At 37.5% G+C, this 17,799-nt stretch overlaps 1 protein-coding gene across 5 annotated transcripts; it reads left to right on the forward strand.

The window, feature by feature from the left end:
• Window positions 1-5,837: 5,837 nt before the first annotated feature.
• Window positions 5,838-14,743, forward strand: LOC104428127 (serine/threonine-protein kinase 38-like). 5 transcript variants are annotated; one of them, XM_018868193.2, is made up of 14 exons: window positions 5,838-6,076; window positions 6,303-6,751; window positions 7,479-7,653; window positions 9,345-9,428; window positions 9,507-9,748; window positions 9,861-10,068; window positions 10,269-10,348; window positions 10,571-10,655; window positions 11,759-11,890; window positions 11,984-12,097; window positions 12,216-12,266; window positions 13,435-13,519; window positions 13,958-14,014; window positions 14,160-14,743. In XM_018868193.2, exons 2-14 carry the CDS (start codon window positions 6,522-6,524, stop codon window positions 14,228-14,230), a joined length of 1,614 nt encoding a protein of 537 aa, XP_018723738.1. In that variant the 5' UTR covers window positions 5,838-6,076; window positions 6,303-6,521; the 3' UTR covers window positions 14,231-14,743. The 5 variants fall into 5 exon arrangements, with proteins under 5 accessions (XP_018723738.1, XP_010039446.1, XP_039163441.1 ...); XM_010041144.3 differs by having other exon boundaries at window positions 12,219-12,266; XM_039307507.1 differs by having other exon boundaries at window positions 10,652-10,655.
• Window positions 14,744-17,799: the final 3,056 nt, after the last annotated feature.

Here is a 17,799-nt window from a genome sequence, read left to right on the forward strand (position 1 = left end):
ATCATTACTCTATTATCTATCGAAGGTAAGACTTTCACCTGTGTAATAAAATGTTCTACAAGCTCCTTCGATATTCTATACCCACATGCCATTTGAGTTAATTCATTAGCTTCTGAATTCTCATTTCTCTTTACATGAATTATTTCACATTCAACGAAATTGCTCAATAATTCTTTTGCTAGGACATGATGTGATATTATATTTTCATTTAAGCACTAATATTCCTCAGTCAGTTGCTTTATAATCAATTGTGAATCACTTTTGATTCTAACAAATTGGACCTTCATATCGATCAAGATATTGAGACCGACAATCAAAACCTTATATCTTGCCTAATTCTTTATTCTTGTCTTTGGCCTGTATAGTCATAATGTACTTTCCCTAGACTGATTCTATTGTTGCTCCGTCTATGTTCGGCTTTCTTTTCCAAACTAGGTTTTTAGTTTTATACGATTTTGGTTTGTTTGCCCCAATTGATGCTAGCTTAATTTGGGTAATATGGATTTGATTAACTTGTTATTACAATTGGCGCATTCTTCTTTTCCTTTGAACCATTCTTTTCTGGGTTCGTGTCATATTACCACTTTGGACCTCCTCTGCTTCGTACCACTGACTTCTGGTGGATTATAAGGCACTTTTAGAGTCCTTGTTGATGTGATTGTACTGTATGGCCATACTCCCTAGCATTATTATCTTGAAATTCTTCCCCCCATCTGGAAGGAAGGACTTTATGGGGATAAAGAGGAGGCGCATAACTTACATAATATTCCGACTTCTCACTAGATTTCTTAGTGTGCATATGGTAGGATCCGCTTCTTCATATCTTTGTTTGAATGATTTATTAGGATTTCGGCGAGGAAGAACATTTTCTACACAAATAATCTCATCTTGGTGATGAGTTCCACAATATGGTCTGGCATTTTTGGTACTTAGGTAATCATTGAAAGTGCGATCCCCAATTGGCACAACTATGTGTGCAAGTGGTGCGAGTGGCATGCTAGAATGTATTGTAGGCATAACATTGGAGACATTTGTGGCATGCTAGGCATTCTCATTAAGAGTGAGCAATGCATCTTGACAAGGTTGTTGTCCGCCTATACCATTAGGATCAAAGATGCCTTAGGGATTAAACCCACTAGCTTGAGTTGTCCAAACTGTTTCCCCCCTTTGCAGAATCCTTATAGTCTAAAGGTGGTGAATTCTATCCGACGGTACCAAAACTTATCGCAAGAGCTAATGACAAAGGGGCGTACCTTCTTGTTATGGGAACATTCCCAATTTGTGGCCGAGCTGGTCTTATTGGGATTCCATGTTGCCCTTGAGCACATTCATGATACGTGTTAATTTTCAACGGCCTGATGACATTAGTTATTTGTCTCACCATATAATTAGCAAGTTCATTTTGAGTTTCCTCAATGGTCCTTCTCATTGACGAAAGCATGACACGAGTTATTTCCACTAATCTTTACGGTTCCTCCACCTATTTGCCTTGTTTCCTAGTAAACTTTACTCCCAAATGAGTTTGAGGACATAACGTTGGAATCTAATCAATGACATTGGACAATAAATGGACACCTAGTAAACACTGCCCCTAAATGAGTGTTGCGACCTAAATTTCGGGTGCACCACCTAAAACTAGGTTAATGGATTGCTAAGTTTTTATACTTAACTCGGGCTCTCACAAGTTCATACCAATTCGCGACTTAAGGTTCAATTATCTAATATGCAAATGATTAATAACTAGGAGTCGCCACTAATCGATTTATGGTAGGTCGATTAGACACCTAAGTAAAATAAATGGAGATTTATTTTATTCATACGAACCAGAGACTAAGGGTACGGGGACTTGGTTACACTAGAATTTTCTAATGCCCGTTTGGATTTATTTTAAGCTAAATTACTATCATGCAAGTGGTGACCACACGGGTGCTCATCCATTATTAAAACATTCAAATAAAATAATAAATTGCATCACACAAAGCAAACAATCATTTTTTTGGATTTTCTTAAAAATTAAAATTCTCTTATAAAATGCATTTTCAAACTAAATGACTTAATCTTATTTATGTGCAAATTCTAATTAAATGGGTCTATTATGCAAACTAATTATTATGCACCTTATGACCTAACTTTACTAACAAATTCTAATTAATGATCATATTATGCAAACTAATTAAATGCACCTAGATTTTTGGATTTTTTTTTATTGAAATTCAGAATTTATAAAGATCCTAATTAATCTATCTAAAAGGGATAATTTTCTAATTTATTCTAGGGATTAATTTGACTTAAACCCTATCATATCTTAGAAAACTATTGTTTAATTTTTTTTTAATTTTTTTTATTTTAAAAAGCGGATGAGAATATAAAAATGTGTCAATTATATCTAAGACTCTAAAAAGGCTATTTAAGTCTAACCCTAACTTATTTTTTAAAACTATCTAAAAATGCAGTCCTAAAAATATTATCTAAAAATGCAATCCTAGAAATATAATCCTAAAAATTTGATTAATTAAACCTACGTGTCTAATTTATTAAACCTATATGTCCTATATGCTCAATCAAGATTTTGATTTTTTTTATTTTTGATTTTGATTTTTTTTTTAGTTTTTTATTTTGAAGATGAGTAATTATTAAATCTAAACTATCAACAAAATCAAGCAAAGAAGGATTAAAATAATCGAAAAAATAACATGTTGTCCCACAAGTCAAGTTAACGGTTATTCTAACCATAATTATCATCATTAAGAGATCAAAATAATTACAAATCTGATCCGAAGTTTTACGGACCAAATTAAATAATTATTGTGATTTAACGATTAAAATCTCACTAAAAAGCCCAACAATTAAAATAATTAAAAAAATAATCCAATGTCTCTCGGATCAAATTAATAATTATAATAATTCCGGACAAAATCCCTATAGATAATGCCTACAAAAATTACAAATATTAACATCCAATATTACAAATTAAATACCTAAATTGAAAATGCTATCAAATGAAATAAACAAAAATAACATAACAAATAAAATAAACTAAATTATAAAGAAAGTAAAAAGTAAAAGTAAAAAGTAAAAAGTAAAAAATAATAAAAACTACCAAGGTAAGTAAAGGAGACAGAGGGTGACGTCGGAGGGAGGCAAGCGGTCGGCTGGCGGCGCTGGGACTCCGGCGAGGGCTGAACAGCGCCGGGACTGCTGGTCGTCGGTGATGCACGGGCTCCGGTGATGCTGGAGTCGCAATCTGCAGCGGCGGGCGAGGGTGATCGCGGTCCGGTGCGGGCGGAGGCGGATCAGCGAGCGTCGGAGCGGCGGCTGTGCGGGTCGGGGCTGCGGTGTCGCAGTGGTCTCGCTGTGGCGGCTCCGGGTCGCAGACGGCGCGGGTCCAGGCGCGGGGAGGGTAAGGCGGCGAGGTGGTGCTGGAGTCGCGATCTGCAGCGGCGGGCTGCTGGCGCGGGCGTCGGGGATGACGAGCGGCGACGGCAGGGACGCTCAGGCAGAGGGCAGCGGTGTCGGATGGCGGAGTCTCGGCGGCTGGCGTTGGTGTGACAGTGACGCGGCCTCCGGCGGGCAGAGGGCGGAGAGAGGGCAGGCGGAAGGCACGATCGCTGGAGAAGAAGAACAGTATTCTTTTTTTTTTTTTTTTTCTCACTTCTGCTGGCCCACGTCTCTTCTTTTCTCACTGTACCTTGCTGACTTCTTCTTCTTTTCTCTGCAGCATGTCAGCATGTCAGAAGAAAGAAAGAAAGAAAAAACTAATTTTGGCTCCTTTTACATTGAATGAACAATAGAGATTTCTTCTTCTTCTTCTTCTTTTCACATTTTTTCTTCCTTTTTTTCAAATTCTCTCACAGTCGCCTCTCTCTCTCACGAATTCTCCTCCTCTTGCACGAAATTTTTTTAGCAGATTCTCCCCCAATTTTTTTCGCCCCCAGTTACGAAAAAATGAAGCTCTCTTTTATACTAATTCCGAACGGCTGCTTTGTATGACATTTTTCGAATTTCCATCTTCTGTCGCATTAAATCAGAGCTGTAAATCAGAGCATGATTTTGTAATCAACTCGATCCTACTCAGATTTCTTCCATTTTGCAAAATTCTTACCTCTTATTCACTTGATTTTTAAATTGTTTTTGCATTTAACGAAATCCGAATGCTCATCAGAATTTCAAATTTCCATGCATAATCAATCAAATTAATTTCCCTCATTTTTTTCATTTTTTCCTTTTATTTGTTCCAATGCAATTTTTATTTTCTTTATTTTCCTAGATATGCTAAAAATAGGTGTCAACAATGAGTATAAGGACACAACATCGGAATCTAATTGACGACGTTAATCGGTAGGTCAATACTGAAATCTAATAACAATACTATACTACCCAAGATATAGACACTCATTGGAATTGATTCCACGACGAGAATCTTAAGTTACAACTAAACTAGATTAGACTAAGATAAAAGGTAAGATAAAGTAGTTTTGTATGTTGTTCGAGGGCTTCTTTATTGGATTGCTTGTGGTATTTATAGGTTAACTTGATAACTATCGGTGGTCAGTTTCTCATGGCTTGTTCAACAAGTATTAACCGTCTCTTTTGATTTTGGCGCTTTTTTAAGTATCAACCGTTCTCGCCCAAATTTTGCCATAATGCTATGGATTCAATAGTGTCTCTTAACTTGGATACGTAGCAATCAACTACTTCATCATCAAATCGAGTATCTCTATTATAGGTTCATCAAAATCTAGCCCAAAGGCTCTTGAAATCCTTGGCCATCTTTTGTTTTCATGATCACCATGGGCTAGGCTAATGAGAGTCACAACCTACAAGTGATAGTAACGATGATTTCAAATATTTTTATTCCTTGTAATCAGCATGTAGTGACAGGGATATTTTTGGATGTCAATAGTGAGATAAAACTTTTGAATTGAGCTACATTATATACTAGATGATTAACGTGTTATGCTATAATTGATCATTTGGACGTGATTGATTGACATAGGCACGCTTTAACAGGCCTATTTTTTAACATTTCGTGTTTTGGGCAAGGGAGTTCTTTCGTATGAACATATAATATTTATACGTGGCATGTCTGAGTTTTTATATTTTTTTTATTTAAAGTGAGTGTTGCAAAATTATTGGACACAACCCACGCTGAATTTTTAAGCAGAAAAAGCTGGCTAAAATAGTCTCGGATCACCAATTAATCTTCGATGGCATATTGCGATAGATAAGCCACCATCAGTTCTTGTGAATGACAGTACCATTGACTTAGCAACACTCATGACATAAATATCTATGTATTTATAATTAGATTGAAATTAAGAATATAAGTGAGAAAAAAGAATAAATTTAACTATTACTACATGAATCCTTTCAAATTACACCGAATCTCTCCATACTCGAGGTATTCAGAAAGATTTAAAACGTATTTAAAATTAATTGGACCAATCCCTCTAGTCTCTTCAAATTCAAGCCAATCAATCCTTTCTCCATCTCTTTCTCTAAAAACATCATTGCGGTTTTAGAACCTTTCCCCATCCCTCCTGACTAATATGTCCTTAAAGTACATGATCAAGTATATGATTTCAATGATTAATATAAATTAAAGTCAAGGTTGGGTCTAATTGAAAGACCGATTCAAACTTTGCTTGCCCACAATCTACAAATAAGCCAAGGAAATCATTCCACGTCCATAAATCTACCACGAGAGTATTAAACAAATCAATCATGCCCATGCCCATGCCCGAAAAGAAAAGGAAAGTCATTAAATAAATGAAGGGAAGAATTTTGAGCGAGAACATGGTGGAGAACCTATAAATGCGACGTGCATGCAAGTTAGAGAGAGAGAGAGAGAGAGAGAAGGAGAGAGATTCTCGCGGGAACGCAAGGGAAAGGAAAGAAGACAAAAGCGAGGAGGCGTCATCGGAGTCATCGGAGAGCTTCTCTCTCTCTCTCTCTCTCTTCTCCCAATCCACCGAATTCGTCGTTGTCCGCGTTTCCACGCTTCCCTGTCTCTGTCTGGTTAAAATTTATTCCCCAGAAATTCTTGGGTCCGATCCGTCTCGCCCTTGACTCCCCCGTAAGTCGATATCCTTTTTGGCTCCTTCGACTTAATCTCTTGTCTGTTCGTCGGTGGGTCATCAACCCTGTTCGTTTCTCTCCGTATTCAATCATGGGTTTGATCCTCCGTGTCTGATTTTTCATTGCCCCCCCCTTCCCCCTTATTGATTGGCAGATGTTTCTGCTTTGTTTGTGCTGGATGCGTATGGAATTATTAAAATTCTGGCCGTGTTTCTCTCTACAAGGTGTGCAGGTGTACAAATGAAAGCGGCTTTGACTGAATCAATTTAGATATTGTTGGCAGGCAGGGCCGGCTTATGTAATTTGGCATTATTATATTTTAGTCTCCAGGGGACATCATATAATATGCATTTGTTCATCGGGGGTATCGTGACGGATGGTTGGTAGATTGCGTGACCATAAAAACTGAATCTCTTTTGGCGGGGCGGATTGAAGTTGAGGGAATGGATTCAGCCAGGAGTTGGCTCCAGAAATTCCAGCCCAGGGATAAGTTGAGACCGAATACGAAGAAGAAGGAGCCGGGCGGGTCCGGGAGAGAGGATTCGAGCGTGCACTCGGCTTCGGGAGATGAAGCGCCCTCTAATGTCACCAAGCAGAGGGTTGCAGCTGCCAAGCAGTACATCGAGAACCATTACAAGGAGCAAATGAAGAATCTGCAGGAGAGGAAGGAAAGGTATTGACCGAATCTCGAATAGAAATAGAAAATAACTTCTTTGCTCAGAGATTGAAAAGAATTTGGAATTGTTAGAACAGATGAATGGATGCGGTGGTCCTTTATTGATAGATGGTAACAATATCCGTCTCGGGAAGGGTCCATTCCTGCTTTATCCGTATCTTGTTATGTCACCAGCCATTTCACTCATATGTATATGGGGCTTCTTTACAAGGGTTTTCAAAGTACAGATGTTGATTTTCAATTTCTCCACATTGTGAGGAATTATTTTGTTTTTTCCTCGAAGTATGAGGGTGACGCTTCTTGATTCTACCTGATAGCTAATAGACTTAGGGTTAGTCCATCTCGGAAAAGCTCGAGGGGACCATGTTACAAAAGAAAAATTTGTGGGGGTTGAAGTTATGCTTGACCTGAGCTATGGAGCTTGTCTGGACATTGTTCTCTTTTCATTGTAGATTTCTTGAATTGGCAATACTGATGTTTCTCAAGTCTTAGGAGTAGTGTCATTGACTTTAGCAACTACTTAATTCATTACGAAGAATAGATTTTTCTAAATATATTCTAGTTTTTCTTGCTGTGTCTAAAATCATTATATGAATAGTATCTCTTGAGGAGTTTACCAATCAAGTCACTGAGAGGGTTCTGATACTTGGGAGCGATCTGATTCTTTCTTTACTCTCGATTCTCCCTCAAGTTGCTTATTAGTAATCTTCACTTTTTCCTCTAGACGAATTTTTTTGGAAAAGAAGTTGGCTGATGCTGATGTCTCTCAAGAAGATCAATACAACCTCCTCAAATACTTGGAGAAGAAAGAAACAGAGTACATGCGTATTCAAAGACATAAAATGGGTGTTGATGATTTCATATTGTTGACAATGATTGGAAAAGGTGCATTTGGAGAGGTAATTCTTCTATTCTTCTGTTCTGATTTACGGATTGCGATGACTCCTTCAACTATTTCCTTTCTCAGTGTCGTTAGCAACTTTTGCCCCATCTATTTATTTTCAATCGAACATGCTAATTTCAGTGACTACTAACCAGAGATCATTTACGGTGTTTTGTAGCTTCGCTTATCCCTAAATCAAGCACAGTTATTTACCATTGAATGAATGTTCTTGCGATAGTTCTTTTGATTTCACTTTTTACTTACAAATGTGTATTGAATGTGCAACTTAGGAAACAAATTGAATAGAATATGTTCTCTGGAGGACAAATGGAGTAGTAGCATTAAGTTCATCGATTTTATTTCTCCATAATCAAGAAGGGAACATTATCGCTAGAAACTTATTAGGATGTGTTTGGTAGTCTGAAATTTTTACTAGAAAGAATAGGATAAAATAAGAAGTACCTCAAGTTTCTTGACAAGAGGCAAGAATGAAATATGAGAAATGATGAACGCTAAGACAGCACAGAACAATGATGAACCTAGCAGAAAGAAACAAATGATTGGTGGATTTCCTTGATAAATTTACCCAAGCTGCTTGGACAATATGGATGGAAACTCCACTCTGAGATGCTCGATGGTGAGATTCTGATACCAGCAGCACTAAAACAAAGATAGAGCAAATTGGAGAGCCAAATGGCATTACCAAGGATATAAGTAGATGATCATATAAGGAGTGTCCCAAAAGGTAAGTTATTAGATTTGGCACAGAAAACTTATAGGACATAGCATTGTAGAGAAATAAGAAAAAGGAGCAAATAGAATTTGCTCCCAATCATAAAGAATTCCCGACAAAAGTGGGATTTAAATGAGCAGCTTTAAACTTGCACAGAAACAATCTGATTTGAAAGTAATCTGATCAACTGAATGTGTGTCCAAACTCTTGTTAGTCTGAAGTTATGAATTATAATCATGCTTTAGTTATACATTTTTGGCAATTTATATTCAATGGTATATTATGGAATTAACAGGCAATAACAAAAAGTTAATTACTCAACTGACTGTGGATAATAAATTAGTTAATTCATTAACGAAGAAAAGATTGTAATTCAATGTTCATCAGGCATTGCTGTCACTCTTAATGTTGTAGATTTGGTTCTTTCTAGTGTTGTGGTGTCCAATAGCAGCAGATGCTAGCAGTTGTTTGGCTGGAAGTTTTTAATATGTTGAATTGATTATAAAAGTAGAATATTCCATCATTATGATGAGTTGATTTTATTAGAATATTTTGTATCATTAAGAATTTATAATAATGAAGAAAAGGTGCAACTGCAAAAGCTGCATTGACCAGCTGCTTGAAAATCAGCTTTTAACCCCTCCATCTTTCATTTGCTTCTGGTTACTGTAGATTTTTGAAAGCAAAAAATGATAAAAGCACTGCTAAATAGTTATAAAATCAACTTTGATATAATAGGTTATGATAGTTTATCACTCTATGTGAATCCCATAATCATCAACATTAGGGTAAATTTTACTGGTAAATTATGCTGAACTTTATTGACTTTACTATTCATATTAGAAAGAAGTCAATATATTTAATATACAGCTATTACATGTTATGTTTTGTTTACTGTTTCCCTTCACCTTGTATGTCATTCTTAGCGCTTCGGAGAGATGATAGAAAACAGTATTTTCTGCTTTGGATTTCAGGTTAGAATTTGCAGGGAGAAGACAACAGGTCAAGTATACGCAATGAAGAAGCTCAAGAAATCAGAGATGCTTCGTAGAGGCCAAGTAATGTTGGAACTTATGTCCTACTCTTGGTTTAGCTTGTACTTTCATTCTTATTGTTGTTGAATTCTGTTATTCTAGGTTGAGCATGTGAAAGCCGAAAGAAATCTGCTTGCAGAGGTTGACAGCAATTGCATCGTCAAACTATATTGCTCCTTCCAAGATGACGAGTTTCTTTATCTTATAATGGAATATTTACCGGGTGGGGACATGATGACTTTACTTATGCGAAAGGATACCTTGACTGAAGATGAAGCCAAGTTTTATGTTGGGGAAACAGTTTTAGCTATCGAATCAATTCATAAGCACAACTATATACACAGGTCGGTGTGAGTTGTCTTATTTTGCATTTTTGCTGATGTTATATGTGAAAGATAATATCCTTTTATATGGCACAAACATGTGGATTTACGCCCTTCGTGTTCTATGTTCCAGAGACATAAAGCCTGATAATTTACTACTAGATAAATTTGGGCACCTAAGGCTGTCAGATTTTGGATTATGCAAACCATTAGACTGCAGTACTCTGGAAGAAAAGGATTTCTCAGTAGGAAACAACATTAATGGATCGTCAAAACCTGCAGCTCCAAGACGTACACAACAAGAACAATTACAACACTGGCAGAAGAACAGGAGAATGCTTGTAAGATCCCATAATTGCTCAATATAATATGATGCAGCTCTGTTCTTTGAACGACAGTAGTATGATTCCAGCAAAAGAAGAATTCTGAGCACTAATCTTGATGCTTTGCCTTTGGCCTTTTTTAATAGTAGCTCTGATTCACAGTCTTGGTATGAAGTTGTGTAATTTGGCTTATAAGGTTAAATCATCTAATAATGTAGGCTTACTCGACTGTGGGTACACCTGACTATATCGCTCCAGAGGTTTTGTTGAAGAAAGGTTATGGGTTGGAATGCGATTGGTGAGTATTCCGATTTGTGTAATAGAAGTTATTATATGAGATAAATGAAGTTTCTTGCTTGTCATGTCATCTTTTCCATGGAGATCCCATTGAGTTTCTGCAGCATGCTTTTGATAATCTAAAAGCACATTTGGCATTTGGAGAACTTTATATTCACTCTTGGTTTTTATTTTGCTGGATCTTTTAAAGAGTTACCTATCTTTGTTCACTATTAATTTGAAGGTGGTCTCTTGGTGCTATCATGTATGAAATGCTTGTGGGGTATCCGCCATTTTACTCTGATGACCCAATGTCTACTTGTAGGAAGGTAAGCCTCGGAGCCATTCAAGTTTTCAAAGAAAAAAATGCCATGTACTTTGTCCTAGTTTTGTTTCTTTCCTTTTTATGCATCTATCACAAGTTTTGTTAAAAAATGTTACTGTGATTTTACTTATTTTGTTGAAAAATCATCATAAACGTGTTTGTAAGTATTTAATGAATCTTTTAGCCTTTTGTTTTTCTGCACAATGAAGTTGCTACTTTTAATCCTTTTGATATCAGCCTGTATTGCTCTGAATGTGTAACAACATACAGTTGCTTGTCTAGTTGGCTACATATCCTTGTGCTACAAATTTAAATTATCACTGGCCACTGATACGCTTTTGCTGTAACATCTATGATCACTGGCCACCGATACGCTTTTGCTGTAATGTCCATGCCCTTAGTGGTAGATTGTGGTTGAATATCTCTATTTCGTTTCTTGGTCATCACAAAGGATGGAATTGGACTACAACAGAGTAGTAAATGAAGAAGAACTAGGAGTAAATCAATTTAAGATCACGCACTGGCAGTTTCTTGCAAATGATCAAACAGTAGGAAGGATTGTTTCATGCAACTTTCAATTCTTCCATTGCTTTACTCTTATCTATGAGGAATTGGTACCAAGAAAGGCCTACCATCAACAATTTTGGAATTGGTTTTTTGTGAAATTGTCGGGGCACGTTTTTAACCTGTGGTGGTAGACCTATTGCATTTGACTAAGTTGTACTGATAATATTATCAGTTGGCAGTTTGAGTATTTTTTTTTTTTTTTATGTGAATTGTTTCACTGGTTTTGATTTTAGCATCTTGAACATCCAAGTTCTTAACAAAAGGTAAAAATATAACATGCAAATTGAACATGGCAATCGATCCCACTATATACAGTTGACACATGAAAATTATGGAAAAAGGAATTTAAGGGAAAGGTAGTGGGGAGCTGTTTCTCTTGCCATTTGTTCAGTTAGTCTATTTAGGTTACACTTCTGATACTAATGCTTTGTCGTCTGTGTGTGTGTATTTTTTTATTGTTACTTTGTTTGGGTCTGGTTGCCTGCATCTGGCTTTTGTTTGCTTGCGAAAGTTTCATTTTTGTGTGTTCTATTCAAGCAGATTGTGAGCTGGAGAACTAATCTGAAGTTTCCTGAAGAAGCAAAGCTTTCGTCAGAAGCAAAAGACTTGATCAGCAAACTTTTGTGTAATGTAAATCAGAGATTGGGTTCAAAAGGAGCACATGAAATAAAGGTGTTGTATGGTGTGTTCTATTCTAAGTTCTCTCACCCTTACCATGGAATGAATTATAAGTAAGAGATTCATCTAGCTGGTTCTCCATTTCAGGCTCATCCATGGTTTGCGGGTACTGAATGGGATAAACTTTATCAAATGGAAGCTGCATTTATTCCCGAGGTTAAAGATGAGTTGGATACTCAAAATTTTGAAAAATTTGAAGAGGTAAACTTTTACTTCATCTTACCTTGATTTCCATACTTATAGTCATGTTTCCCGTATTACCTACTCCATTGGCTTCTCATATTGCTTATGAGATCTTCTGCCTTTTTCTTTTGGGCAGCAGTCTGATACTCATGAACACTCATCGAGCAAAGCAGGTCCATGGAGAAAGGTGAGTCGAACTCTATAGCAATGTCAAGATTGGTGTTCAATCAACACACATCGTCTCATCACACTTGTCTATTAATATTATATGTTCTGATTTGCCATTATTGCCTTAAGTTTTTCACTCATACTATGATGATTGACAATTTTTTGAAATAAAATACTGATACAAACAATGTCTGAATTTATTGGACTTCCAACTTGAACATAGTTTAATGTTTCTGTCCTTCAAGATATGTATAGACAAGCTGTTAGTGTGACCTCAAAAAATTAGTTTTCAAGTTATGTCATCCTATTTATATTAGACTTGCATGAAAGTAAGGACATACAATTGAATAATTTGCCAATATTGGTTTGAGCTTAATCTTGAGTTCTGTTTAAGAATGTTTCGCAGCATGGTTGAAAATTAAGACCTGTCATAGTTCAACTCCCCATGTCTAAAACTATACGAATGCCCTTATTCTAGTCTTGGAGTGAAGCAAGTCTGCTTTTATGTCTCTGCTTGTTCTCTCTCAATGTTTAGTTTGGTAGAAGTTTGCTTCAATACAGGCACATGCATCTATATGCATCTTATATGCATATCTCTCTCAACCCCCCAACACCCCCCCCAAAGAGCATGTCTGCGCCTATGTGGGTCTCAGAGACAGCTTAAATAGCTGTGGATCTCCAGTGCTATTCCTACATCATGCAAAATCAATCACTACGGTTAGAACAAATCTTTGCGATGCCGAGCAGATACTTAGGCAGTTGAGCATTAGAGGTGTAGCATATCATTCCTTTAGAAATTTTGTGTTTGCCATTGACACACTCAAAAAGTAATGTGGTTGCCCTTATTTAGCAATTACTTACCGTCCATGCTCTCAGAATGATATATTAATTTCCTGGTTAACCTTTTGTTGTTCTTGTACTTTATTGTGGTTTGTTACTGTAGATCTAGAAATAAGAGACACATATCCCCTGCTACTAGAGGCTAGAGCAAGCATATCACAATCTTGTAGCTGCTGGTCTGTTATCTGTTGATCACAATTACTCCACTCTGTGTTCATTATTGAGATTTCATGCCGATCGCCTCTCACTTTGTTGTTGGCCTTCCAGTTTGAGAACTGCCAATGACAAACAAGCAAAGTCTATATTAAACTTACCTTATTTCCAATAACTTTTCTTGTGTTTTGCAGATGCTTTCTTCTAAAGACATAAATTTTGTTGGATACACATACAAGAACTTTGAAATTGTCAATGAATACCCAGTCCCTGGGATGGGTACTCTCTCTCTCTCTCTCTCTCTCTCTCTCTCTCTCTCTGATACATGAACTGCATTTAATTATATAAGAACAGTATTATATGTCAGATTGAAACTTTGATAAGATTGTGGTTAGCAAAAGTTTCAAGGGTTAGTTTCACTTTGTTTTTGAAGGACAATGAAATTTCTGTATCATGTCACTCATTTTTGTAATTTCTATACCATGAGTGGTTTGAAATTTCATTCACATATTCGATGGAAGTTTTTAAAATTCTGGTTATTTAATTGGAAAGGGTCTCACGATAAGTGGATTGTTGATGTACCACAGTTGGGTGCATCAAAACAAGCCAGTCCCTGGGATGAAATAGTCTTGTCTTCTTCTCTCTCTTTCTCTTGGCATATTTTGCTCTAGTGAACTAAGAGAAAGATAAGGTAATTTATTTTGATTTTCATCTCAGCTGAGTTAAAGAAGAAAAACAGTAAATCAACAAGGCCATCCGTGAAGTCACTTTTTGGTAAGTCATCCTCACCTGCGGTAGTTGTACCAGTAGTAAGTAAAAAACGCACTCCTTTTCTGCTTCCTCTTTTGTAAATTATTTTAAGTGCAACTGGAGACTCCTTGATGACTCATTTTCCCTCTCGGTCTTGAAACTTTGGCAGAAGAAGAAGAGTCGAAGTCTTCAGGTAGCAGCATTGACGATCAATCTGGTCGAGGAAGCGATTACAGATGAATACGTAGGACTTGTGATATCTCATAGGTGTGAAACCAAGCGTGCTCGCAGAGTCAGATCAAATCTCAAGCTATTTTAGCTAGGAAAGAAATTAAATTACTATACAATGATCACATTCACAGTGGATATGATACTTGCTCTGATTCCAATCCCTCTCACTTCTAGGGGAATCGAATGGATTTTCTTTTTCCTAATATAGGTGAAGGATCTCATTTCGGGGTTTGATTTGGTCCAAGATGTTCACGGAGGACACTCCAAAGCCAAGTCTCAGAACAAAAACTAACAAGGCACCTGAAATTTTCCCTCAACACGTCCAATTGCAGTTTTTTTTTTTAATTTTGTTGTAACATTTCCAGTGTAACATTAGTGTAAGTTGCATTGTAAGTATGGGAGCTACAAACATTGGAAAGATCTAAACTTGGATTTGGGATGTGCATAAGTCTATTTTCACGTATTGTTCATAGTTGGAAGCTTGAAAATAAAACCCTTGTCAGCCGGGTGTTTCGATCTCCATCTTTATCTGACCTCTTTCCTTCCACGTCTGTTTCTGCGTTTATTGCTTATTTTTCGAATTTCAAGTGATGCGGCGTGCACGTAAAGACTAGTTTGGCAGAGTGAAGGTAAAGATGGAAAAGTCAAACCATCCACCATTAGATAATGTCGGCCTTAATAGGGTGTACCTGATCTAACAACACATGACTTGGGTCATATGAACATGACGCGTCCGATCAAAATTTAAGTACGAGGACAGACTTTTGCTCGAGTTATCTTATAAATTGACACCTTTCGGAGGGGAGCAAATTCTTTACGATCTTGACGTGAGCAAACTCTTAACGCATTTGTATCGACGGCGCACGTGAGCCTTTTAATAATACATGAATGGCCGTCCATTCTGACCCATCAATCGAAAGCCTCTTCCATCGAGCCATTGATAGCATATCTATTGTACTGTTCTTTCCATTACTCGTCAGACAAGGTACATTACAAAGCAATAGCAAAACAAAATATAAAGACCAATTCAAAATCTTTATCGCAACAGGAGCTATTATCATTCCATCGAAATTTTTTTTTGGTTAAAAAAATTTTCATTTGTTACCAATACGACACATGTAAAAATATATCGAAAATCTCAAAAGTCATCATAATAAGGCAAGCCCGTAATGCTTTAAAACAAACCAAAAATCAGAAATCAAAGTATAAATAATCACACATAGATTTGTGACCACATCCAAGCAAAATGATTGATAGTCAATCACTGAGTCACATATTATCATTAATGATAAGCACACACTAGAACTCCATATGTAGTTATGGAGGCATTTTAGCAATGTGCGTCTAGGTTCGACGTCCTTAACACTTTTATCATAAAAAGACAACATAGACATATTGAACAACCTAGGCCCTGTTTGGTAACCATCTAAACAGGGCCAAATTCCGATTCTTTGTTCTCGGAATCGGTTTCGGTCTAGAATCGCGTTTGGTAAAATTTTTGTTCCCTGGGAACATTGGGAATAGAATCAAGAATAAAAAAAAGTTGATTCTTGTTCCGGGAACGAATTTGAGAATCAAAATCAATAAATTTTCTTCTTCCCTTTGGTCATCTCGCGACCGCCGTCCACCACCGCCCGCCGCCGTCCGCCGTCCGCCACCGCCATCCGCCGCCGCCGGCTGCCGTCCGGCGAGCTCGCCGGAGGCTTGCCCGGCCACCGGCGAGGCTCGGCCTCCCAGATCTGGCGAGGCCGAGCCTCGCCGGTGGCCGGCGGGCCTCGCCGGGCCGGGCTCGGCCTCGGCGGGCGGGCGAGGCCCGCCCGGCCACCTCGCCCGGCCCACCGGTGGCCGGGCGAGGCTCGCCCGCCCCGCCGGTGGCCCAGCGAGCCTCGCCCAACCCCGACGAGGTCGGCCGGCCACCGGCGGGGCTAGGCGAGCCTCGCCCGACCGCCGGGCGAGGCTTGGCTGACGAGGGCCGGCCTCGCCGAGGGCCGGCGATGCTCCGGTGAGGTCGTCGGCCCTCGTCTGGCCGATCGCCGGTCCGGCGGCCCGGCAAGAAGAAGAAGAAGATGAGAAAAAGAAAAAAAGGAAAAAGAAAAAGAAAAAGAAAAAAAAAAGAAAAAAAAGGAAAATGAAAAGGAAAATGAAAAGAAAAAAATTAAAAAATTAAAAAAAGAAAAGAAAACAAAGGAAAAAAGTAAAAAAAAAATTATTTAAAAATTAAAAGAAATTGATTTAGAACAGAATTAATGAACACGGTACCAAACGCAATTCTATTCCGAATCGAAATTTTGGACGATTACAAACGGCTTAAAATGCTTAGAATCGATTCTGGGAACGAGAATAAAAAAGAATCGGTTACGATCGAAATCGCCTCCCTAACAGAATCGTTACCAAACGCGCCCTAATGTCTAAATTGAAAAGTGCAAGATTATGATAATTTGAAAATTTTGCTCGGATATGACCAAATGATGGAAGGAGTTTGAAAAGTCGTCTCTTAAAGAAAGTAGAATAAAAATTCACTTGTGCGCATACTAGATATATGCAACGTATCTCTACTATGTATAAGTCAATTCAATGGGGGTTTAATCTTCAAGCAATTATCCAAAAGAAAAAATCATGAAACATCCGTGACCTTCATTAAGATATGTATCCTAGTGAGAAGGACCAAATCATAATTTGAATAGAAACACAATTGTTAGCTAATCCATACATAAGTTGTTTCTCAAAATTAGACTCAGGTATCTCTCCTTGACCACTTCTATCCCCGACTCTCTCATAATCAAATATTATTCATAGAATTTATGAATTTTTAATGAATCTATAGCGTAAGGAGTTGAGAGATATAAACACCGAAAATAAAATTTTAATTTAGTTCTTATGGGAATAGAATCATGTTCTAATTAGAATCATGGTCTATAACTATACGTTAATTGTAGAGAGAGAGAGAGAGAGAGAGAGAGAGAGAGAGAGAGAGAGAGTTGTTGCAGTGATTTAATTCTTGCAACTGCCGCTGCGGTAGGGAGGAGAGTAGATTTATGGGATATTGCCTAAAGGATGGGTCTCTGACTCATGATTTAGATGTAGACTTTTCCAAGCTTATACCTCGCATGTTATCGGGATTTTCAAATTAACAATGTGAATTTTTCAAAAATGAGTCATTACTAACTTATTAGAGTCGGCTAGAAATCAAAAGAAGTATGGGAGCATACTTCACTTCCTACACAATCAGAGAATTTAAGGTCGGGGATTTAATTACATTATTTAACTAATTAGTATCCTTTCAATACCTAATCTTATTCATTTTTAAAATATAATTTTAGATAGTTTGAATTATTTCTACCATATTCTTTAACGCGTGAAGCGATCATGTAGGTGCGCAAGCAATCAAGAAAAGCGTTAAGTAAATTGCAAGGGATAGCAAAGACCTAACACTAAGAAAAAAATATATGGTAATCCAAACTAGGCTAAAGGGAAGCCAAAATCAATGTAAGTGCACAATCAAGGGAATTTTTTTAAAGGAAAATTGAAACCTTAAGGGCTTGTTTAATTTTTTTTTGTGCAATTTTAAGTCAAGAGAC

Source organism: Eucalyptus grandis, chromosome 2, assembly GCF_016545825.1.
Source record: "Eucalyptus grandis isolate ANBG69807.140 chromosome 2, ASM1654582v1, whole genome shotgun sequence".
Lineage (NCBI taxonomy): Eukaryota > Viridiplantae > Streptophyta > Magnoliopsida > Myrtales > Myrtaceae > Eucalyptus > Eucalyptus grandis.

What these genes read in the sequence shown, in the direction of transcription:
- LOC104428127 (XM_018868193.2), top strand. Translation starts at nt 6,522, where the DNA reads ATGGATTCAGCCAGGAGTTGGCTCCAGAAATTCCAGCCCAGGGATAAG. An exon ending in GAAAAGGTGCATTTGGAGAG is followed by an intron (nt 7,654 to 9,344) that starts GTAATTCTTCTA and finishes TTTGGATTTCAG; the next exon opens with GTTAGAATTTGCAGGGAGAA. An exon ending in TATGGGTTGGAATGCGATTG is followed by an intron (nt 10,349 to 10,570) that starts GTGAGTATTCCG and finishes ATTAATTTGAAG; the next exon opens with GTGGTCTCTTGGTGCTATCA.